Genomic DNA, 25,031 nt, shown 5'->3' with positions numbered 1-25,031 from the left:
GAGAAGAAGACTGCTGCAGAGTGCATCATGCAGTGTGCTGCAGCTGCTGCAGCTGCTGCGCGGCTGCCCCACAGACAGGGACGACGACGCAGAGACAGCAGTCTGAACTCGTCTAGTTGATTACTTACTTTGGCCAACTTACTCCCTGAGTGCCAGGCAGTATAACTGAACACAGAAAGCACCTTGCAGCTAGGATCCTCATGGAGAAGCCCGGGCCTCTCACTTCCCTCTGCTAGCTCTTTGCTCTGACAGTACTACGGAAGAATCAGCCGAGTCATACCGTACGTACAGAGAGCCTTGTCATACAGAAGATAGTGGGCGGGAGCACTGCGCATCAAACAGAAAGGTAGGTGCAAACTAGAATATGCACTGAGGGAGCGGTCACAAACGGATTCTTTTTTGGTTTAATCAATTCTTTTGAACTTCGTTATAGTAACATTTTTTTGTGTAGATCGTGTATTCAGATTAAATGCAAGTTGAAGGCAGTTACACAAAAGTCATTTCACAATGCTTACCACTGTGTTAAACTGAAGCCGGCCAGCTTCCATGAAATGCCTCATAATAATCAACACATTTCATTCATCATTGTCAAAGTGAAATGTGGCCTTCTGTACAAAACTTTGTCTATGAACATTATTATTGTCTTTTATATTCACATGCCTTTAGGGCACTTCTAACTATTACAGACGCCCTGCCTACTCGACGTGCTTCACTTTGTTTCAAACACCGGCACAACGTGTTTCAGGTTTTAACTATTTTGCCTGGGTATCTCCAAGATGAGGTACTACTGTCCGGAAAGGGTATAATATGTAAACAGAAAAAAAATGAAAAATCCAGTCCTGCTTTATTTCTGCTTCAAGAAAGACTTTTGTTTAGCAATCTGTTGTTTCCTTCCTTAATGGTGAGTGAAGTGCTTTGATTGGGAACGATGCAAACTTGCGCAGGAATCCAAGCTACACAGTGAAAAGGTACTCCATAATGGTTTCTTTTTCTAACTTTAAAACTGCCCATGCTCTCCTAGTATGACGCACTACCGAAATTATTATAATTTATTTTATTATTTATTATGAGTTTTATAACGCTCCTGGTTACCCTTGGGCATCCCCGCGCTCATCCAGAGAAATACGCCAAACAAAAGACACAAGAAATTAGGCAGGGAACAGGTAAGTTTTTAACCGTTTACGAAACCGCAGGGTGCTCGTTTCCAAGCGCAAGTGCAGGGGGAGGGAATTCCACAATGTAGCCACATTTATGGAAAATCTTCTGCCACCGGTTCTTGCCTTCCTCACCCTCGCGGTGAGGAAGGCAAGACCAAGGCTCCTTCAGGAACTAATTTTTGCTATGCACATATCTGCCAAGTATGTCCATGCCATCCGAGACTCCTTCTGAGAGTTATGCCTTTTTAGCTTACAGCAGATTGTATTCTAGGACTTGTGATTTTAGTTAAACCAGTGCAATTATGTGCTTAAAATACCAACATAGCAAGTGTTGAACCCCCTGAACAATTTTTAGCTATGGTTCTTTAACATGACATGGGCTTGTTTGGCTAAAAGAGGCAGAGAGCCTCATTATAGCTGCCAAGGTTTAAAATTGCTATGTGTGACATTTTCATAAATTCGGTGTAATTATGAGTGACATTTCAATGAATATGAGTGACACTTTCGCGGGCAAAATCAAGTCACAATCCAAGGTGAAGAAGTCCGGGCGAAGTTTAACTTTTATCCAAATGGGAAATCTGGTAGCCTATAAGCGGTATGTACATAGCTGCCAAGTTTTCAGACTGCTTATGTGTGAGATTTTCATGGTATGTGTACTGCTGAATGGCATTCTACTGTCCAATGAGCGACAAAATCAGTGACACTTTCTCACCAATGGAAATAAGTCATGAAGTCCATATTGAGAGCTTAATATTACAAATTACCACGTTTTGGGCAATGAGTGGCACGAACATGAGAATATTGTGCATTTTAACACCAGTAAAAGCCAATCAGAAGTAGCCTGACCCACTCAGTGCATCATAACTGCATCAACAGGAGCAGAAACTGTGACCGGATCAGACACAGCCAGGGCCGCCCAGTGTGGTGGAACTCTGCACACTTCCAGCAGATCTACCCCTGCTCAATGCACTCTAACCCATCAGAGCCATTCCAGGCAACTGAATTCCATTTTAGCTCCATATTTATCCACCATAACTTGTGTCGCCCTGCCCAGTCCATTCTAGACCATTTAACCCACAGAACCATCCTGGCTCTGCCCAGTATGACCCAGTCAGCCGTGCCCAGTGCATGCAAACACCTGATCCATGCAAAGTAGTCAGTGTTTCTGGCCCCTTACAGCAACAAGAACCAGCCAGTAGCGTTGCTACCTGGCTGTTCTTTTTTATGTGGCCGACTAGTACCTTAATGTCCCAGCACAAAAACCACCCAGCTGGCATTTTCTCCTTTATTCAGTGCACATTTAAAACAGGAAACATACGAGTAAAGCACTTTCAATGTGTTGCAGCGCTGCTTTTGCGGTCAGTGACTAATAAAGTAAAGAAGTAAAAGGCAGAAAAGCAGTGTTAACAAGCATTGGCATAGCCGATAGGTCTCGCATGTGGGACCTTATAAGTGTTTAGCCATGCAACAGTTGGTGTTGTTGCACCAAGGATATTCTGCTGCATAACTAAATACTTATAGGGTCCAAAAAGCGAGACCTATTGGCTATGCCAATGCTTGTTACCCTTTTTCCCATTACGATTTCTCCATTTTACCAAGACCCTATGACATTTGCTCTTAACCCCTCTTCATGGGAAGTTCTGCTTTGATATATTTTTGAACGGTTGAGCTGACTTTAATGCTGAAGCTTTAAAGCTTTCTTTCACTCTCTTGAACTATATAACTCTTTATGGGTTCTTACTGACTCCTTTCTCCCATGTTCCCCTTGCTCCGTCTGATTTGTAATCAGTCCCTCACTGATGGAGTGGTGCCGTCTCAGTGGAAGCAGGCATTGGTGACACCCCTGCTTAAGAAGCCCTCCCTCGAGCCAGAGTGTCCTAAAAATGTTAGACCTATTTCCCTCCTACCTTTTCCTGCTAAAATAGTAGAACGGGTGGTGAGTGGCACGCTGTCCAAATATATATAGAACAAGCTAAGCTTCTGGAGGAGGAGCAGTTTGGGTTTCGGCCGGCACATGGCACCGAGACGGCCTTGGTGACCGTGATGGACCAACTTCGGGGGCGGGCAGACAGGGGTCAGGCAGCTGTACTTATTCTGTCTGCCGCCTTCGATACGGTTAACCACGAAATCCTACTGAGACGATTGAAAGAGGTGGGAGTGACGGGCTGCGCTCTCAGGTGGTTCCGTTCTTTTCTGTCAGGTAGGCAGCAGGCAGTGACCCTCTCTCCCTACCAATCTGTTTTTACTAGTGTCTCGCATGGCGTGCCACAGGGCTCGGCCATTAGCCCTATTCTTTTTAATATTTTCATGAGACCCCTAATGGCGCGGTCATCAAGCGTTATAACATTAAGATCGTTAATTACGCGGATGATATGCAATTAATTGTCTCCCTGGAGGGAGCACAGTCAAATTCTTTAGAGGGGTGTCACAGTTGCCTGCGGGACACGACTCTGTGGCTGAGGGATAACTCGCTACAATTTAATGTATCTAAAACGGAGGTGCTATACTGTGCCATGGGAAGGATCCCCTCCGTGTTGCCTAGTAACTTTTGGCCCTCAGATTCCCTAATTTTGGCCAGCCTGTCAAGACAGTTCGCAACCTGGGTGTAACATTTGATTGTAATCTTACCTTGGAGGCACATGTCACGAAAGTGGTGGGTTGCTGCCTGGCCATCATTCGCTCTCTACGTTAGATCTTTCCGTTGCTCCCCCCTTTGGCGCATTCACTGATAACACGGAGTACCGTACTTAGCCGAGTTGACTACTGTAATGCCCTGCTCCTTGAATCTCCAAAGTTTCTATTGGACAGGCTGCAGAGGCTGCAGTCAACTGCAGCTAAGCTGGTACTAGGCTGGTCGAGACGGTCCTCCGCTTCATTGGCCCTGGCGGAGTTGCACTGGCTCCCCGTGAATCAAAGAATCAAGTTCAAATCACTTTGCCTAGTATTTAAGGCCCTGCATGGAATGGATCCTACCTCTCTTCAACGCAAATTTGAGTGGTACGTTCCTGCCCGAACTTTGCGTTAATCTGGGGCTAAACTGATAAAAATTCCCAGATTCAAAAAAGTTAGAGCAGGGGGTAGATCCTTTGGGATCGCTGATGCAAAGCTCTGGAACACCTTACCTTTCGAGCTGAGACAAATCAGTGACCTCCTTCCATTTAGAAGGAATTTAAAAACATGGCTATTTCCCAAGACTTAGGGGTTGGCTACAGTAAGGTCCCACGGAGGTTGCCAGGCTGAGTTACTAGCGCAATGATGCCTGTTAGGTAATAGTGCGCTTTAGAAATGCAAAAATTCCTAGAATATGGATTCTTTCCTTTAAGGAGTGTGCTTAATGAATTGTATTGCAAATGATTGCTTACTGATTGATTATTGACTTCTACTAAGATTCTAATGACTAAGATTGATGAAATTAACCTATTACCAAATATAGATGATTTACTAAAATATTGATTATTAAAAACCCTTTTACTCTTACCAAATCCTCTCTATTGACTGACATTAAACTAATGATTGTGATCATAATGTATGTGATGTTCAGCTCTCCTCTTTTCTAAAACAACTCCAAAGATCCATTGTCATGGATAGCAAGAACAGGAATTAGCCCCCGTGATGATAAACCAAGATACTATAGAAAGTGTAAACTGATTTCCGGCCCAGCAGATGGCAAGGTTGACTTGGAAGTTGATGTTAAGTAAATGGTTAACTTCCAGTTATTTGAGGTTTTATCTTCATTCACCTATCAACATTAACTAAACTTTGGCTAAAGTTTTTTTCCATTAAATTGAGTTGCTTTTTCTGGTTCAAGGCCTTATTCATAAGTGTCAATAGCCTCTTTTTTTAATGAGGATCAATGCCCCTTTGGTATTTATGAGCTTAAAGTCCCCGTGCATTAATAAGCACGAATGTCCCCAGGCAGTAATCACGATTAAGGATTCCATGCTGTGATTATTAATAGGCCTAGTCAGTAAAAAAATGAATGGGGCATGGAAGCATCTTACTCCTTTCGGATGGCCTATAAGCTGCATTCCGCCCTCCGTTTTGGAGGCAAAAGGATCCAAAACTACAGGTTTTTTTTGCGTCATGGTGGCATCAGAACATGCCAAATTTACTGTGCCTACACTGAAGTTGTAAAGCACTTTTGGACAGGCTTACTGCACACCCTTTCCCTTTCAGCCACTGAAGCCCAATGGCAATGCATTCACCATGATGCCAGGTGTAGTCATGCGTCCCTTCCCAGTTTCCCTTGAAACTTTCCATGGTTGCAGTCAGTCAAACCTTACTTTCCCATGGCCAAACTCACCCACCATGCAGTGCCCATCCCAGAAAGTGTTTTCAGCTGGGATGCTGTTGTGGCCTTGTGGTGTGAGGGAAGGCCACATCGGTGGTGCTTGTGCTGTAGCAATCAGCACGAAGTAAAGAGAAACATCTGTAAAGGAAAATAAGGACTATATGTTGCACAGACTGGAATCCTGATGAGGTAAGAGCGCTGGAGGTGGGTGGGCAAATATGAGCGTTCTGTAAACTGTTCCACTTTACTTTACTGTATGTTGCTGTCCTACAAATCCTTCAGCCTAGCCCCTCAAGGCTCAATAAAGGGCACCTATGATTATTAAGCACTAATATCCCCAACCTGCAAGACATTTTAAGGGCTCAATGAATTTGTGCGCTTGAACGGGTACGGGCCTTAATGACCTTGTAGTGAAACATCAATGGTCAATACATAATCATTATCATACATAATCATTGCCCTTCAATGAAGTTTTGTAATAAACATTTCTTCTTCTTCAGTGTACACAATACTTCCATTCTCTAAATCGTGCTGTTCAACTCAAGAAAAAAGTAGATGGGGTGTATCAACTAAACCTTTGTAACATTTGTTACACACCAAAAAAACATCTCATAACCATATTTCTGGATTTTGGATGCTGGCATTCCACTCCACAGTCCTACTTCAATTATTGTGGATGGTGACATTTACGCAATTATTTGCAATGTACCTATTCACCCTCATATTTTGAATGTATTTATTCAAACAGGTACTTCAAAGTAACAGAGCACGGAGTTTGAAAGATTAATGACCATATATACTAATAGTACAGTCAATATCAGACATTGTCTCTACACGATCATTTGTCCATGTATCTTAATTTACATGGACATCAGCATACACCCATTAAAGTTACACGTTCTGGGACATATCAGAGCCATTAAAAATGTTGAGCCTAACTTTTCAGAAATGATAATTTATCTTTTTGTTCTTCAACAACTTTAGCAAATCAAAAAGTGCACAATACCACCAAGGTTACATAATAATTAGAAGACCACACAGCACTCGTATCTAAATGCCATCACCAGGAGGCACATAAGTAAGCAATTTATTTTGCAATATCTGAAAAAAATGAAATTCCGAAGGTTCAAGAGGGAACCAGTGGTCTGAGACCGACTATGCGGAAGGGGTGGGAAAGCAAAACTATTAGGAAAAAGTGATCGCCATTTAAATATTTTTGCCTCACCCCTTTCTTCCTGTAAGCTTACAGTAAGCCCATAGAGGAGCAGAAGAAGGAGCCATAGACCTCTGGAACAATCTCAAGAATTAGGAAACTATAGCAGGTCTGTTAGAAATCTTCAGCGGCCTTGTCGTCTGTTCAGCATGTGACCCTTTGTCAGCTTGACTAGGTAACAGAGCAACACTTGAAGACCCAACCTCAAAAGGTTGTGATGCAGCAGCTGCTGTTTTCTAGGTTGCTAGGGCCTGCTGAAATCAGGAAAGAATAACACCTCTTCCAGCATGATAGTCTTCTACCTTATTGCTGCTCTTAGAACGAGCAATCTAGCTGCACTAGGAACAACAGTGATCTTTTAACAGGGCTCACCAGCTGCACAGGAAGTGTACCTAGCTCCTTGCAATCTCTGCTTGGGCCCCCAGTGAGAAATCTCACCACTTTCATGACACCAATAATATAAGGGGATCTCCAACAAGTACCTTGGATTCCGGAAGTTTCAGGCCTACCATCTTTGGTTCATCATCCGTTGGAAAAAGTGGGAATACATAGATTCAAGGACCTTGCAAAATCCAACAACCCTTAACATTTTGCTTATATTAGTCTTAAATGTAAAAAAAAATGGGTGCAAGCAAACTTACTTCGATAACATTCTTTTTGCTGGATTTGTCCTTTGACGCCCAGTCAACTGTCGCCCCCTTTAGGTCTACTGTGAACTCTAATTTGGACTGATTGCCACCAAATTTCTAAAACGAAGAAGACACAGCTTTTAATGTTTAAAAGAATACATTACCAACATAGTTTAAACATAATTCCCACTGCTTGAGAGGCACTGCATAATACACTTTCAAGAGAAAAGTAATATTTGGGAAAGTTTTCTAGGAATTAACCCTCAGGTGGGGAGGGGGGGCAGGCAGTCCACAACATTTACTTTTCAAAAATACAATTACACTGCTATTTCCAGTCTTAATATTTGACAGGGAAATACGGAATTATCACACCTGTTGAACAGAGAGTATGAATACACCACACAGTGCACAGGGTTAATTCAATGAAGAGAGAAAAAGTCCTTAAAAATTCCCTGTTAGTTTATCGAGCAATTAGTCACATTGTTAGGTTTGTTTTTGTTTAATTCATGCTCATTCAATTAATCTAATTTACTGATAATTAGGTTTAGACCCATTAAAGAAACCAAAAGACAAAAACAGGCCTGCTAATGTTTTATATGTTCTCTTAAAATCTTACTGATAACACAAGTCAGCATTTGGCTTTTCTTGCAATGCAAAGTGCAATCCACATCTCAATTTGTAACTAATTCAAAAAGGAAGAAACACAAAAACATTGGAAAAGCTATGTAGTATCTATGTATGTAGCTGCTCGTTATGAATGCATAACCTTATGGACCCTCGGCACTGTCAGGCGAAACTTCCATGTGGAAAGTACTTTAAATCTGGTGTCAGTTGGGTTCTATCCATGTGCCACCAGCAGCTCGTCTTGATCTATGCTGAAATAAAACTAATCTTGAATATTACCTTTTGTCTGCTGCCTCCTTGAACTAACACAGTCTAGCCTGCATTTTGAGACCTGGCTAACACCCAAAAAATGCAGTGAAAAGTAAAAACAAAATTACAAAATAAAACTTGTTTTTAGTGTACAATTTATCTATGAGATAAGGAACTTAATTATCCAGTCTACTATGGAATCGTAAAATAGTCCCTTCTTTCTTTGTAATGCATGGGATCCACAGGAGGCAGAATGCTAAACAAAACAACTAATAACATGAAGTGAGAAAGAAATACTCTGGGTGGAGCGAGTCCACTCTACGTATATTGTAAAGGATTTGTGATAACAGGTCAAAGAAGGATTTAGTAACAAGCCTGACTCAAAAGCTGGCTAGGGCTGTTGATAGCAGCAAATACCAAATTCATACTTTTGATCATACTATTTGCTTCAAGTTGAGGAGTAGTGGCCAGGCGGGTGAAGGTGCGGACTACTGAACTGAGGAATTAAGTTCGAATCCAGTTTCAACATCCTGTGTTTCTGGGTAAATTACTTCATCTCCCAAGGACTAAAAAAGAAAAAACGTGGAGTATAATCTAGGTTTTTCTGTAAAGTGCTCCAATACTTTAGGGCCACGTCGGCACTATATAAAACAGTAAAACGAACAAAAAAATAAAGTCAGTCCCCGACCAAGCACAGGCTTCTTCTAATAAATGGTCTCAATGTGTTTAGATGAAAAGCGATAATTATGTTCTACATGTTTTTCCCGCAATTTATAATCTGCAGTAGATTTTAAAGCCGGAGTTTGACCAAAGCCAAAAGTAACAATATGATTTAACAAACGTTAATAAACTTTCAATGTGTTTAAATAATCATTCTGTTCATCTTAATTAATTGAACTAATCTTCTTAAGGTGGCTCTTGCTAGTTATTTCAAACACCCAAAAGTCTGGTCTTCCAAATTTACAGTCATACTTGATAAATTTGCGTGAGCGATAACAAAATTAATCTGTCACAGAATGGAGGATGCTGGTTTGTAAATTAAAATTCACAGTTTTACACGGGAAACAAACCTAGCTCAGATGAATTTTATAAATATTAGAAGAGGGATGGCTCTTTCTTAACACTGCTTTAATTACATTCAGGATCAACAGTTTAGAGTCTTGGGGAGTCAGTTAGTGCATAGTAGTTAATTGTTCAATACTTTATTCACTTCCAGGAAAATTAATAATTACTTCAGTCTTCAGTGTTTATTAAAATAGATAGACTTCAAGTAGATGGAAAAAACCCAAGCGAAGACGTATTTGGTAGTTTCTCTGTGGCGTAAATGTTCTCAATTGTAAGATGTCTAGAAACAATTATGTTCCAGGTTGCGGACTGTAATATTTCTCATGCAAGGTTAGATTTGAACCATAAAAGGTTCAAGGTAAAATATTTGATTAGTGTGATTATATAATTGTGGCTCCAAGCAGTAAAAAACTCAATTTGAACGAGCTGATGTTACCATGCCTGCCTATAATCCGGCCGTCTACCTTGCACACAGTTCTCACAAATTATGTCATTTGAAATGTCATGAGCGTTATAAATGCTACTATTTCACATGATATAAGTGATATGAAAGGGTAAAAGCAGTGCATCATAAAGGTGAAAGTTATAGTTAAAGTAGTGTAGCTCGCGAATTGCTAACACTGTGTACGGAGGGGAGTGAGTGACAGTAATTTGAAGTTGCTTCTTAAATAATAAATTTAAGGTAGAATTATAGAACTTTAGAATAACTAATGTTTGTGTAGTTTAAGTTTGGTTTGTATAGAAAGAATGAATAGTTTTTCTAACTATAAATATGCTTTAACCTTTAGTTTCTTCATTCAATTTGTATTTTTTTTTATTAACTTTTGTTTGTAACATACCAAAGTATATCCACTACCTTTTTCTTTCTATACTACTTGGAATGGTGTAAAGTACAATGGAGTAGAATGACATTGAGTAGAGTGGGGGGGGGCAGAGCAAAGTGGAGTAGAGCAAAGTGGCATACAGTGCAGTGGCGTAGAGTGGAACAGAGTAGAGTACAGTGGGGTAGAGTGCAGTTGCATACAGCAGAGTGGTGCAGAGTACAGCAGACTGGCCCAGAGTGAATTGGGGTAGAGGGAATTGGAGTATAGTGAAGCGGCGAACATTAGAGTGCCATAAAGTACAGTGGCGTAAAGTGCAGTTGGTTAGAGTACAGTGGTGCACAGTACAGTACATAGAGTGCAGTGGTGTCTAGCAGAGAAGTGCACAGTACAGTGGAGAGAAGTGGGGTTGATTGAAATGGGGCAGAATGAAGTGGAGTAGAGTTGGATGCAATAGAGTGGCAAAGAGTGAATTGGGATGCTGTGAAGTCGGTTACATTGAAGGGGGTACATAAGAGTGGCATAAAGTGGAGTAGATTGGAATGGAGGAAGGGAAGAGTGGCTTAGAGTGAAGTGGGGTACAGTGAAGTGGGGTAGAGTAGAGTGGCATACAGTACAGTGGTATGGAGTGGGTTAAAGTGTTGTACAGTGGAGTAGAGAGCAGAAGAGTGGAATGCAGTGTCAGAACAGGGTGTTATACAGAGGATTAGAGTGGAGTGGCGTAGAGTGTCTTGTGAAAGTGACGTATTGTACAGTGTCTTACAGAGGAGAGGCGTAGAGAGTTGTGCCATACAGTGTAATGCCGTACAGTGATGTGACTTAGAGTCTCGTGGAATAAAGTGTGGTAGTGTACAGTGGAGCGACAGAGTGGCAAACAGTAGAGTAGTGTCAGAGTGAAGAAGCGTAGAATAGTGTACAGTAGCTTGGAGTGGCATATAGTGGCATGGAGCAGAGTGTATTGGCGTGGCGTGGAGTGGCGTGGCGTAGAGTGGAGTGGTGTGTTGTACAGTGGAGTAAAGAGACATACAGTGAAGGGGCATAGGGTAGAGTATTGTGGAGTGCCGTAGAGTGTAGTGGTGTGTTGTGTCGTGTTTTAGAGTAGAGTGGCATGTCAAGGTAGGGTGTCGTTTAGTTTGTTAGAGCGGAGGGGCGTAGATTGGAGGGGTATAGAATGAAGTGGGATGTCAGAGTGGGGTGCACTGGCATGTCATGGAGTGGGGTAGAGTGGAGTGACGTGTGTAGATGCGAGTGACGTGGAATGCAGTGGACTGTCTTGGAGTGGAGTGGCATGTTGTATAGTTGAGGGGTGCGGGGTATAGTGAACTGGAATGTCGTAGGATGGTGTGGAGGGTCAGACTGGCATGTGGTAGAGTGGAGTGGTGTCAGATTAGATTGGACTGTCAAAGAGTGGAGTGCGGTGTCATACAGAGAAGAAAAGTGTTGCGTCATACATCGTTGTTTATGTTGGGTAAATGGCTCATTGGATTTAGAAGAAATTTTTCAGCGATATAGATAATGGGCTGTAAAAGGGTATTTTTTGGTAGTAGGTGTAAATTGGTTCATTAGTTTTAAAATTATACGGCCTGATTCACAAAGGTAAACTTACACTTTTGTGCAAGTTTACAACAGTTTGCTATTCAGAAAGGTATTTAATGGGTACTATCTTTACAATTACGGAGTCTCCGTACATTAAAAGACAGGACTTTGTGAATCAGGCCGATACGGTTCAAAAACGTAGTGATATATTGTGCCTTGCTATACCGCACTAACTTTACGGTACATCACAATGACAAAATTGAATATCATTGGGTAATGAAGGCCCTTACAGAATTAAAACTCCGCCATATTGTTTAGACCACACTTAGTTTGTGGTCTGTGCTTTAAGTGTAAACAAAGTGTACTACTGTTTTATAAGTGCACTAGCTTACCCGTCGCACGTTGCTGCGATCTCAAAAGAAAGTAAATTTAAGGAAACTTGTTATGATAACATTCAATTTACATTGTGTCATTTTTATTGAAACTTATTCATTTTAATATGGAAAACATTTCAAAGTGTTGTTTTAATTCTGTTTTTTTAATTCGAGTGCTTGTGGAAACACGATATTTTTTGTTTTTCCGTCTGGGGCGTAGACGAATAAATCAGGTTTTCCGACGCGTGAGCTGGCGAAATACAGTTATCCATGTGAGAAGCACGGATTCTCCAAATCTACTCCACACACTTGCAGCGATTGTCCTTGTGCTTTGTTGATGGTCAGTGCAAAAGCGAGTCGCACCGGAAAGTGTAAACGTTTAGTATTGGAAAGATTATGAGGGCCCTGGGGGGCCGATATTTAACAATTTTTTTTTGCCAGAAACCTTCGCGGGACTGTACTCAACAACTTCCCAAAGTTTCATGCCGATCGGATGAATGGTGTAGTAATGCATAAAGGACAAACGGACATACTTTGGTTTTTATATATATATAGATAGATAGAGAGGGATGAGTCAGATTATATAAGTGTGTGAAGGTACGTAAAAGTAGGTAATTTATGTTAGCTAAAGTTTAAATGTACAAAATAAAATAAAGATGTACAAAATTAGAAATACACTGTACTAGACTATATTTCCTCCTGAAAACCGAGAACACAGACTAATTGTGGTATAAACAATATTTTGACCGTACAAAATGAAAAGGCAGCCATATTGTTTGGACTAAACTTAGTCTGTGTTTTGTGTTTTAAGGGGTACATGCATCGCTGTACTGATGCATGCAGACAAAAATGTGAACCATAAAACCAACAAGCAGCATAACCGATTAGAAGAGCAACATTCAAGATATGAAAATAAACCCACACAATACACAATTTTCAGACTGCTTCGTGATTAAACGTACAAAAAAATTTAGCAGTAGCTTTAAAAAAAAAAAAAGAAGTTAGTGGCCATTTAATTTTTCACATCATTGGGATAAACAGTAACATCTGGTACATAGGTTATGCTCACAAATTAATGTATCATGTTAATGGCAATACAAATAATGAAGGCGACATGGGACATGCAACACTAACACATACAGAGACCGCTGAAGCAGGACCAGAGTTTACATAGGTGACAGCAGACCGAGGGCTGAGAGAATTTTTCCACGTGGCAAGCAGCGAAAGGAGGAGCTCAGGAATTGAGCAGCGTGTGCAGAATGACTTGATGGGAAAAGGGAAGAAAAGTGATATCACAAAACAAAGTAATGGCTAGTTATGCACATGAGAAATCAACTACCAGGTTTGCGAAAAGACATTCTGAAAACAATGCCACTGATTAAGGCAGTCTTTTGTGTACAGAATGAAAAATAATGAAGCAAAATTAACCTAATTGCCCATGGCTACCTAGTTAAGCCACAGCAGTGTGTACAACTGCGGCTTTCTTAAAAAACAAACATATGATAATCAATATACCACTACACAGCTTTACACACACTGTATATATTAATACATAAGATGTTCAAAATGTAAATGAACAAAATATCGATTAGAATTAATTTGATTCGGTCAACAAAAACTTTCTTTTATTAAATGAAACAATGCAGCATTGAGGGATAGCAAACATATGTTTACTATTCGTTAAATACATGATCCCCATAAGTAATGAGCAGAGACTGTGATACTTGGAAGCAAAAAATGTTTTAAAAAAAAAAAAAATCTAAAGAAAAAGGCAGTTGAAGTCTGGGAAGTAGTGACTTAGATCTGTGGTTGGTGTGCGGCATAGCGAAGATCAACACGTTTAACAGTTAATGACTTTCATTGGTAAAATCTTAGAAGGGTTCAGGATGCACAACAGGAGAGGGTACCAGACCTGCCAGCTTTTAATTTTTTTCACTGTGTATAGGAGGCGGGGCCTTGGAGAGCAACCTCGTGAAGGGAGCCGATATGGTGCAACAGTTTTGGCAGTCTGAGGTACAGACATAAGCAGCAAATCTTTATATGAAAATGGTGCATTTCTATGTTAAAATTGCATTAGAATTCATGGTGTGGAAATAAGCCAGAAGGGGGAAAAAAAAGCACAGCCAGTTATCACGCTCGTCTGAAATATTTTTGATAAATCATGCACACGTTTTGAGGCAAGGAAAAAAAAGCGGAGCGCAAAAGACAGTATCTTGAATTTTTCACTCCAACTATTTCAATGTAAGATGCAGGTTAAATTGGATCGTGGCCAACTCTCCGGAGCAGGCTGCTTTTTCCACAGCCTATGATAATGCAATAAGTATTTACAACTGTGCACCGAACTTTGCTGCAAGTTTTATACACATATTCAGATATGACTTTGCAGAGATCACCACAGTTTGACGAGATCACCATAGTTTGCAGCGATGCCAGGACATTGTGTTTTTTTAGGGCATATAGAGATTCCATCTTCCTAAATTGGGACATTAGTGTGCAGAATATTTCTGATATCTTCAGTTAGTTCTTACAATCTAGTAACTTATTTTCAACAAAGAACACAAGGGCAGTGGTCTCCACAAACATTGTTAAACCCGTCAGCCTTAGGGTGGTCTTCCCACAAACGTGTTCGGAATAAGCAGTAGTGATCACTGGGGGCTAAAAATGGCATAGCAGCAGTACCAGTATCCAGGAAGCGGGTAATCCAGATGGAAGTAGATTTTCCAAAATGCCTAATAACAAGGACAGATGAGGAATATATAAACTAACTGACGCAGTACCAAATCCTTAAAGAGATGGACCTTGATATGGCCGTAGTGCCATCAATCTTGGTATGGTATTCAAAAACCACAGTGAAGGACGTTAATCGTCTGGTACCAGTAAAACGGCTATGCAATAAGAAAGTAAAAAAGGTTTTTCCTTGCCAACCTTCTAAGCAGCAGTGGTTTCATAAGGAATACGTATATGCTAGGAAGGAGTTAGGAAAAGCAGGAGGGTTGAGGCGCTCCAAGGACCCCATAATTGCAAACAAGGCCTAAAATTGTAAGAAAAGGGAGTAGGAGGTCCTGATTAGGACAAAGAAGCAGGCCTTACGATTGGGACCTTATGGTTAATAATCTACAGGAAAAGGATATGAGGATGTTCTGGAAGTTAGTCCAGAGGTGAAATGGTAATGTGCCCACCCCCCCTTCCCAGCAAGATGTATTGTGCCAGAAACTGACTGGGTATCCTTTTTAAGAAATATTTATAAGTCCGCGGATATAACTGCGAGGGAGAGCTGGCCGAAACTGGGGGATGAAGCCTTTTGAGTGCTTTTCTGCTCAATTCAGAACCAGAACCAAGTTGATAACCTCCCTAAATTTAACTAAAGCAGCAGGACCGGATAATCTTCCAGCAATTGTGGTGAAGTTTAACCCAATATGGTGGACAACGTTTTTGTAAAGAGTTTTTATAGCTATAACTAAGACTGGTACATTTTCCTCCAGCAGGAAGGGTACAATAATTAAACCAATATATTAAAAAGGTGAGATGAATGTACCAGGCAACTATCGTTGATAAGCCTGATGGATGTAGGTGAAAATTGTATTTTAAGGTTATTCTCAGTTCACTGAAGAATTGGATTGAGGGTAACAGAATTGTCTCAATGGAACAGGGGTGTTTTAAGCCATGGCATTCAATTATAGACCATTGCTTCAGCTTGTGGGCCTTTGGGGCAGAAGGCCAAGGAAACAACTGGCAGGCATATGCATCAAAGTAAATACCGGTCGCAAATGGGCAGATTCTCAGAATCTGCCCCTTTGAGACCGGTATTTTTGCATTTGGGATGCATCATCCCAAATGCAAAGCTCGCAATTTAAGGAATCTCTAAATTGAGATTCCTTAAATTGAGATTGCATTTAAGGAATCCCAAATTGAGATTCCTTAAATGCAATGCATGAAAGTTAAAAAAATAGCGAATTCGCTAATAGGAGTAGCAAATTACCATGAAGTTGAACTTCATGGTACTTTGCTAAAACTTTGAAAAATTTTAATAGCGATTCCTACATGCATAGGCTTTTGCTATTTCTAAATAGCGATTCCTTAAAAATCGCTATTTAGGAATACAAAAGTCTACGTTGATGCATCCGCCAGTGGGAGTTTATTCTGTTTTGTTGATTTTAGCTCCGCTTAAGATTTGGTAGACCGTAGTATACTCTGGGCTAAATTAAGATAGCAGGGTATCCGCCAATGTTTATGGGTGATCCTGCAAAAATTGCACTCTGAAAATTGGGCCCAAGTGGAGCTTGATTTGGAAGGGGCCCTTTCAGGTAGAATACCTCTAGGAAATGGATTATGGCAGGGTTGTGTCTTGGCCCCCACATTGTTCTCTCTGTTCCTAGCTGACGTGTTGTGTCTACTCTATGCAGATGATTTGACAATCTTGGATATGACCCAAGCAGGCTTACAGAGAAAGATGATTAGGTTAATAATTATTGTGTGGTTAATAACTTGAAAGTGAATTGGAAAAAAACAAAAATAATCCCCTCTAGGAAAAAAATCAAACCATGTAAGTGGCTGCTAGGTAATAGTAGGAATTAGGAGGTATTGTTCTATAAGTACCTTGGTATGACGTTCACAAGACAGCTGAGCTGGGCCCTACATAAATAATTGGTAAAAATGCGGGCCGCAGTAACAATAGGGGGCTTTGTCCATTTTAAGAAAACCTTTGCTTGCCCTTCCTGATCTACCCTTTTGACAGCCTACAATGCAATGGTCCCTAATCAATGTCTTTACGGGTCTGGCGTATTGCCCCAAAGTATAGAGGGAAGTTGGGAGGGATGTGAAAACAAGTGTTTGAAAAAATGGTTAGCTCTCCCAAAATGTGTTTCCCAGCACAATATGTTTTCCTACATGCCGTGTAAATCTTTCCGCACTACTGTTGCCGGCCTGATTACACGCATATTGGTCTGCACTTGGACTTGTCCACTTGGTTCCATGCTGGTGACCCTTATATTTAGAACTACATGCATTCATCTTTTTCGCTTAAATAAGTTTTTCTCGGTCATAACATGCAGATATACTCTTTGTTTGTAATATGGCCAGGCAATGTTAGGCGCCTAGTCATTTTGTTCAAATTAAATAAATGCGTGGCATAATTAACTAAGCTGCATTCGGGCCACAAACATTCGCTTTTTGTATCGACAGGGGCTTATCAAGGAACCCATTTTTGGCACACACTACGGTGAAACTACACAGTATCCTCCAGGGTAAGATTCTTGGTAACGGATTTTTGGACCAACACAACTGATCGCCTTGAGTAGATCAATGTTTTGGAGTACATGTACAGCCAGATGCGAAACGCGACATATCTCTTCGTCTCTCTCAGACATCTATTTATTATGTAATGAAGTATCCACTTTCAAAGAGTAGACATCTTTTTACAGGGCATTTAGAATAATTTAATTATAGTAATTGTTTGACAGTGATTGAGCCTTAGCTACATTTGTTAACTTCAACTTAATTGCGAGTTTGGCTCAGCATGCTTTCCAATGGCCATATAACTATTTAAGTCCACTGACTAGCATTTTCTGCAGGTTTGTAATACTTGGTATTTGTAATTTCTTCTTTTTACAATCTGTTCTGTGCACCTTGGAACTGCTTCTTATGCTTTTGCGAAGCTTTGTTGCACACACTAGACTGGGCATTTCTTGCTTCAGTCCATGGTTCTTTGCAGTTTACATGCGAGTCTTAGTAATTATTTCGTTTCATGAGTACATATGAGAGAGCTTTCAATTCTGTTAACTCAGAAAGCTGAGGCGCTTGACTATAGTTTTAATAAACCCCAATTCCTCTTAAATTAAATATGTTTATTCTGTTTAATAATGTATGTTTTAATGTAGACCTGTACAACAAAAATGGGGTGACCCTGTGTCCCTCAGAACCTGGGTATAAATTAGTAAACAAGAAGTGGTTCTGTCGGGCATGAGTCAATTTCTTTTCAGTACACTTAATGTCATAAGCATCCTATTAATACAAATTCTCAACCACCTGAATAGAGCAACTTTACAAATAATAGAGGCCTTGACTCAAAAGTAGTGTCTACTGTTTATGTTGACAAAGGCCCTGCACACATAAATGAGAAGGATCAACCAACAGAGCCATTAGTTTCAACATTTTCGTCTGGTCTAAACTCTCCCCCCCTTCTGTATAAAAGTTCTTATCACTGTATATATATTGTACACTTGTGGAGCACTGAGCACATATGTCACACTGTTCACAATTGTACATACTGTATCATCTCTTGGCAACCTAGATCTACTACATATGTGAATATTGATGGATGATTTGAATCTGTTACAACATACACAGTAGACACTACTTTTGAGTCACGGCCTCTAATATTTGTAAAGTTGCTCTATTCAGGTGGTTGAGAATTTGTATTAATAGGATGCGTATGACATTAAGTGTACAGAAAATAAATGGACTTATACCCAAGCATAGTTCGGCTGGGCATAATTTGCGGAGCATAGTTTGTGGAGTTTTGCTATGCGGAACTCCGCGAAGTTACAAAAAACTCAGCGAAGTTCCGCAAGTGACGACGTACAATGCAAACTGCAGTTTGTGCTGGTATCCCTGCCGCATGGGTAGAAATTCTACCCGAGCAGCAGCTCACGCTTGCGAGCTTACCATTCGTGATTGCGAGTGGGGAAAAAACATAGCTGCACATCGCAAAGCAGAGTTTTCTGCACTCCCTGAGCTCCACGGAGTGCAGAAAACTCTGCGAACGTAGCACAGTTCACCACCTAGGCCTATTTTAAAGATAAGTGTCTAAACATTAACAAAATTGACAGGAAAAGTACACAACACTGTCGCTGAGGTCTGGACAGCAGGGCTCAGTGCACTCTCAAAGTTGTACAAACCAGCAGATAGTCCAAAATGGGGCAAAAAGATGGGGGGAAACCTGAAAAAAGCCTGTTTTCTCAAACTGTGTTTAAGCCTAAAGACAAGTATTTTGTACTTAGTAGGCAAAGAGAATGGTGTTGGCCACTCTCTATGAACAATCATAGGAGTAGATTTGCACTGTGATAATGCTTAAAAGACTGCTTAGAGGGGTGCATGTTGTTTTGCAAATCTAATTTGGTGCACATTTATAATTTTTTGACTACGTGCATGAAGAATGCTTTGTGAAAAAACGTATGCTTAATACAATAAGCCTGAGTTGGTTATGGCGAAAAACAAAAGGTAAAGGTAATATACTTAACAGGTTCTTTAGGAACAGATATGTCAGATGTTGCAAGCCTGAGCGGATTATAATGACAAGTTTCTCCAAAGGCAGTAAGGTGGATTTTTTTTATTGTGAAAAATATGTGTTGAAGCCTTTATGGGTGGATTGTTGTTAATTGTGTTAAAGCCTGTAGACCGGTATTTTGTTAAATGGACACGCACAGATTACTGTAGACGACAAGGACTTTGCTACTGATTTCTGCATCTACAAGTATAAGAGATAGCAGATTTGCATTGTGAGGTTCCTTGTTGGGCCCTTTGTTTGTCAACCTTAATTTAGAACAGAGCTATAACTTTGACAGTAATTCTGATGGTTGCACTATGAGAATGGATATGCTCCAAGTAGGTCTGAGTTGGGTATGGTAACATGTTAAAGATAAACGCTATAAACTTGATTGGGTTGCAGGCAAAAGTTATGTCGGGGTCAAATGGTCTGATCTGTGTATTACGAAAACTTGAGACAAAAAATGCAGGCCTCACTTATGTAATGTTAATGGTAACAAGCTCTCAAGGATTTATTATTATTAAACACCTTACATCTGCCCTCATGGTGTATTACAGTCAATGGGATCAGAGACAAAGACTATGAGGGGGCGGGCGCAGAAAGGTGGCATAGAGTCAGTGCGCCGCTTGAGTGTAGACCACTGGGTGTTGAACTCCTCAGACCCCCCCCCCCCTTTTGCAAGCAGGTGCACCCACCTGCACAGGAATTAATTTCCACTCTTGAAAAGTAGGCGGGTGCTACCCGCACAGTGAAAGACGGAGCAGCTGCTTCAAGTAGCTGCTCCGTCTTTCATTAATGTGCTGCCACAGGGTCTTGAGGTCTCACCTGTCCTAGGGGCAGTGCATTATCAGGGAGCATTCGCTCCATTTGCGTCCAGTGCACCAATTTGAAGGTGTGCTGCAGACAACCCCCCACCCCCACACACCCCCTGACTGGCATAACAAAACTTGGGGGGGGCTCTGCAAGGTACATGGAGAGGACCCCTCCAGAATCACTCAGGAGCTCTCGGCCAGAGGGGGGCCCTGAAGCTTGGGGGACCCCCGCACCATGGTGGCTGCGGGGGCCTGTGTTATGCCACTGCCCCCCCCCCCCTTTCATCTGTATCGGGCCCCAGATTTCTACTACTGGCAGCCTATCTTACTGCAGCTTCTAAAGCAGCATAGAATGCAGGTTAGTTGTTCTTTATTTTTAGCACTTAGCCTTCATTCAGCACGAGGTAAGGAGTTTTTGCTCATTAACACAACATAATTCTGAAAAAAATACATTATCTTTTTCTAAAAATAGGAGTGCGCATATTGCCAAGCGTGCATGGCAGGCTTTAGAGAAACTAATACTGCCCATTCATATGAAAGTATACACAGAAAAAAAGTAAATAACAGGGTGCTTCATTATATCATACAGCTCTGCAGACACATCGACTAAAATAGATCTAGCACATCTGTGTGTTCACACAAATCATAAGACAGAAGGCGCAATACTCCAGATATGTGAAGTGTGCCAAAAGTTAAGCAGGTTTATTCAAATCTGTGAAGAGGAATGCTTGCTGTTTCTTAACTATGGAAGATCTCAACCTAGGTCACCCTTAGCAAAAACACAAGCATCTGAATGAAAGCATGGTGAACAATCTGAAATGTTAAATAAAAAGATTTCCTTCCCTAAACACCACAAAACCTTAAAAAGAGAGCCAGCAAAGCAAAAGGGCAGAGTTCCAAAACTAAAAGTAAATGGCAGCAATCCAGCAGTGGAAGAAGCCTTGAGATCAAAAGTCAACCCATAAACCCAGAACAAAGCATGGCTGTAAAAAGTACATCTCTTGATTATTCAATTCAGTCCTAGAACCTTTTAAACAAACACTGATCCTTTGATAATTTTTAAATGGTGCAGTCTGGTTTTCTTTTTGAAGTAGACAATCTGCAGCATAGAACTCTAGAGTGAGAAGAGTAGTTAAGAGTGAGGTCTTCAATGATGTAATGAACAATTCCATAACGTATATTCTGGCGGAGAAAAACTGGAAACAGATGCCAGGAAAAACTGTCATTAAATTGTGAGCACAGAAAATTTTAATTACCAGGTCATATTTTTCAGTGAAGTCTTTATGAGACGAACAAATTACTTATCTTCAGTAACCCCTTTTATGGTAGAGACTATTTAACTGCAGGTTTCTCACCTTATGAATTTACCCAGGTGCTAAACTGGATCCAAAAGTTTGCTAGCAATTCACTCGGACAGCTCTGAATCAAATCCGCTCCACCCTGGCCATTTGTCATCAGGGACCAAATCACGCCGGCAGTTTCTTTCTGATCCTTTCCGCATGTGTTGGATACAGAGCCTTCAAAATCAGAGTATGGCAGTGAGAAGATTTTCATATTTGGAATCTTATTCATTCATTGAATGAAGGCAATCCACAGAATGGAAAGGATGGGAGGATCGGTGAGGAATATGCAATTGGACAGTCTCTACCAGAAAATGAGTTGCCACAGTTAAGTACCATGTCCTTCTTATAGCGCCGTCTAATTGGAGATTACTCACCCGGTGAATAGATATCAAAGCAGTATCTCTTTCAGATAGTGGGTCTGTGGAATGGTTCATACCAGGAAATCCTGCAGTAATGAACAGGCACATTGCCCATCCCGTCGGACCTGGTTATCCAGGTAGTAATGCTTCATGAATGTGTTGCGAGACACCCACATAGCTGACTGGTAGGTGTCCAGTACCAAACGCCACACCTTCACTCTGGTGGAATGAGAGCGCAATCCTGAAGGGGTTGCTTTTTAAGCAGCCCACAGTAGATCTTGATGCAACCCAATCCTTCGTGAGATGGTTCTCTTTTGCACTATTTTCACATTTTTGCTCTAGAAAAACTGATTAATAGCCGATCATCCTGTTGGTATCCTCTGGTCCAGTCTATATAGAAACTAAGGGCCCTCTTAGGGCATAGCTACGTTTGTCAAGAATGCTGCTTTTGTCTGGAGGACCACTTTGTCTAGGAAGAATTAATTGTATGGCGGTGCTACAGACTAAACCTGCAGCTACTCTGACTCAACTTGAAGATATGAGTAACGCTGTCTTGTTGGTTAGGAGATGGAGGGGGCAGCTGTGCATAGCTGCCAAAGGAGTGCACATCAGGAAAGTGAGGACCATGTTAAGCTCCTAAGGCATCAGAGGAATGGTGTTGGCGGAAAGAGATGGTTCAGCTCCTTCAATAAAACGCATTGCAACCAGTGACTTGAAGAGGGAGGGCTGATCCGGCAAATGTAAAGAGGCCATGAAGGCCGAAAGATACCCTTTAACTGTCACTACAGCAAGAAGCTTTAGCTAAAGAAAGACAGAGCATTAGAACATAAGATAACTTTGCATTCAAGGTTTGAATGTAGTGAGAGGAACACCAGACAACAAACTTCTCTCAGCGTCTCGCATAAACTGTTTTGGTGGATGGATGTCTGGCTGCCAAAAGGACTCCAACCATTTCAGAAGGCTGTTCAAAGGTCAGTCACTGCTGCCCTTCAATCTCCAAACATGGAAGTGTAGGTTGTGCAGGCCTGGGTGCAAGATCCTTGCCTGCTGTTGAAACAGAAGGTCCTTCTAACGTGGCAGCCGGATTAGAGGACAGGTGCTCATGGCCATAAGTTATGGGTATCACACTCTCCTTGCCCAGTATGGGGCCAGTGGGATGACTAGGGCCGAGTTTTTCCTGATCCTTTTCAACACTGGGCAGGAATGTTGCGTCCTCGCCTCTTTCCTCTTCTCTACACTAATGAAGTGGAAGCCACACTGTTAGTGTCTACAATGGATATTTTAAACATAAATGCTGCTCCACTTCCCATCCTCCTTTACGTAGATGATGCGGTCTTAATTGCAAGAACAGGTAGAGCACTGCAGACCCTAATTGATCCCTATACTAGCTTCATGATACAAATGTACCTCAGACTTAATGAGGCAAAAACAGACATATTAGTGGCAGGCCATCAGCTAAAGGAACGTCCATCATTCCACATAGAAGCACGCAGGCTGGAGGTAGTCTATACCTTTCCATATTTGGGGAAAGTTTTGACCAAAACCTAACATGTAATAGCATGGTAGCAAACAGAGGCCTCTCCTTTAAAAAAGAATAAGGGCCATTGTCACCTTTTATTAAAAAAAAACTGGGCTCTAAACTAATCCCAGAAATTCTGAAGGTGTACAAGGCCAAAGCAGTATCAGTGGCCACTTATGGGGCAAGGATTTGGGGAATGTTCAATGTTGATTCTCTGCAGTGTATTGAGTATGGATTTTACAAAACACTATTCCCCCTTCCGCGGACATGTTCCAACCACAACTGCCGCACTGAATTGGGGGCCCCAGTTATCTGTGACGTGATTCGTTTAGCTCCAATTATATTGTGGCATTCTCTCAGGAGGAGAGGCTGTAAAATTAAACCAAAACACCCTGAATGATTGTCTAAAGCTGGATCACGCTGATCAAATTAAATGGCTTCATTATGTAAAAACCACCTTAGGGACACTGGGCTGTTCGGAACTTAACAAAAATCCAACCAGTTGTAGGTTGATAACTAAAGCGAAGCTGAAGGAAGCCTTCTGCTTGAAAGCTATGCAGAAAGTAGGTAGGCCCATCATCTGAAATATTCAGTGAATCTTTACCAATTGTCCCCCTCCATCCCCTTGGATATGCATTCCTATTTGGCACAGGTTCCCAATTTACAACACTGTTTCATTTTAGTAAGGTTCCGACTAAAAAGCATTCCTTTGATGCTGGGTTACCCGGGTAGCAGGTACTCTTTACATGACTTACTCCCATTCCAATATGATGGTTCGTCCTCACAATCAGATTTACACCTGTTTTTTTTCTGTAAATTCTATGACGAACCAAGGAGAAAATTAATTTTGCCTCTTGTACAGCGACATAATTTTAGACAGTGCAGAGAAGCACTTAATTTTATCCAAATGCTGGGGATCAGTTTGTGTGCTATTGTATTGCATTGTTTTTGTCTTCAGCCTTTAGGCTGAGGAGAACCCAGCCCACACTTGTCCTCTTAGAGAACAGCAAAAGTTGATGACATGTTTTTAAAACTTTTTTTATGGATTCTGTTTTTAATTATATCAGTTTCCATTGTTTTTATATGGAAAGTATCTTTATGATAAATTTGTGTATGATGAAACTGATTATACTTCTACACTTTATACGCAATTGAAAGATTGCGAAATAAAGGAATTTAATTGATTGACTAATGTCTCACTCAATTTGAAGAAAATCTCTACTTGCCTATACAGAGGGAGGCAGGATACTGGTTTTGTCTAGGTGCCGACCAGGACATCCGTCAGGACCTCATTAAATGGTACCAAAGGTTCTTGGCTAGTATGAAAAGGATTCAGAACCTCAGTTAGTACATTTGATTTTACCTCAGAGCCACGTAGAGCGAGATCTAAAACCTCTGCTTCCCGTCTGATCACCCTGGTGAAAGAGGTGGATTCTTTCATTGGCATAGCTGGAGTCGGAGACAAGAGGCTAATAGATGTGGGTGTATACAGACCACTGGCATCCTGAAGGTCAAACAGATTACCCTCATTTTAGTGTTCTTGGTAATCATCATAGTCCCAGTCATAATAGGGGAGAGACAGAAGGGACCAGTTCTGAGTGAACGTATTGTCGAGATCTAGGTGGGACAAGATGGGTCTCCGAATCGATAAAAAAATCTTTTCAGTTTTGGATAAACGTGCCGAAGTCGATGCCCACAACCGTGGTGTCGGGTGCAGCACCAAGAGCAGCGACAGGTGTAGCACCATGGGTGGAGTGTGCGTGCCACAAGGGCCA

General features: G+C 41.2%; 1 protein-coding gene across 8 annotated transcripts in view; it reads right to left on the bottom strand.

Annotated features, from left to right (window-relative positions):
• ARHGAP12 (Rho GTPase activating protein 12) overlaps window positions 1-25,031 on the bottom strand; it is a 399,139-nt gene that overhangs the window by 116,675 nt on the left and 257,433 nt on the right. For 4 of the 8 annotated variants that reach the window (XM_078663344.1, XM_078663345.1, XM_078663347.1 and 1 more), the window contains 2 exons: window positions 13,100-13,222; window positions 7,303-7,407 (listed from right to left, as the gene is read on the bottom strand). In XM_078663344.1, coding sequence (XP_078519470.1) covers window positions 7,303-7,407; window positions 13,100-13,222 — 228 coding nt within the window. The remainder of the gene's footprint in view (window positions 1-7,302; window positions 7,408-13,099; window positions 13,223-25,031) is intronic. The other 4 variants (XM_078663346.1, XM_078663348.1, XM_078663350.1 and 1 more) reach the window with 1 other exon arrangement.

This window comes from Lissotriton helveticus, chromosome 10, assembly GCF_964261635.1.
Source record: "Lissotriton helveticus chromosome 10, aLisHel1.1, whole genome shotgun sequence".
Classification (NCBI taxonomy): Eukaryota; Metazoa; Chordata; class Amphibia; order Caudata; family Salamandridae; genus Lissotriton; species Lissotriton helveticus.
Note: the sequence above shows the minus strand (reverse complement) of the source record. Positions and strands in the feature narration are given on the sequence as shown.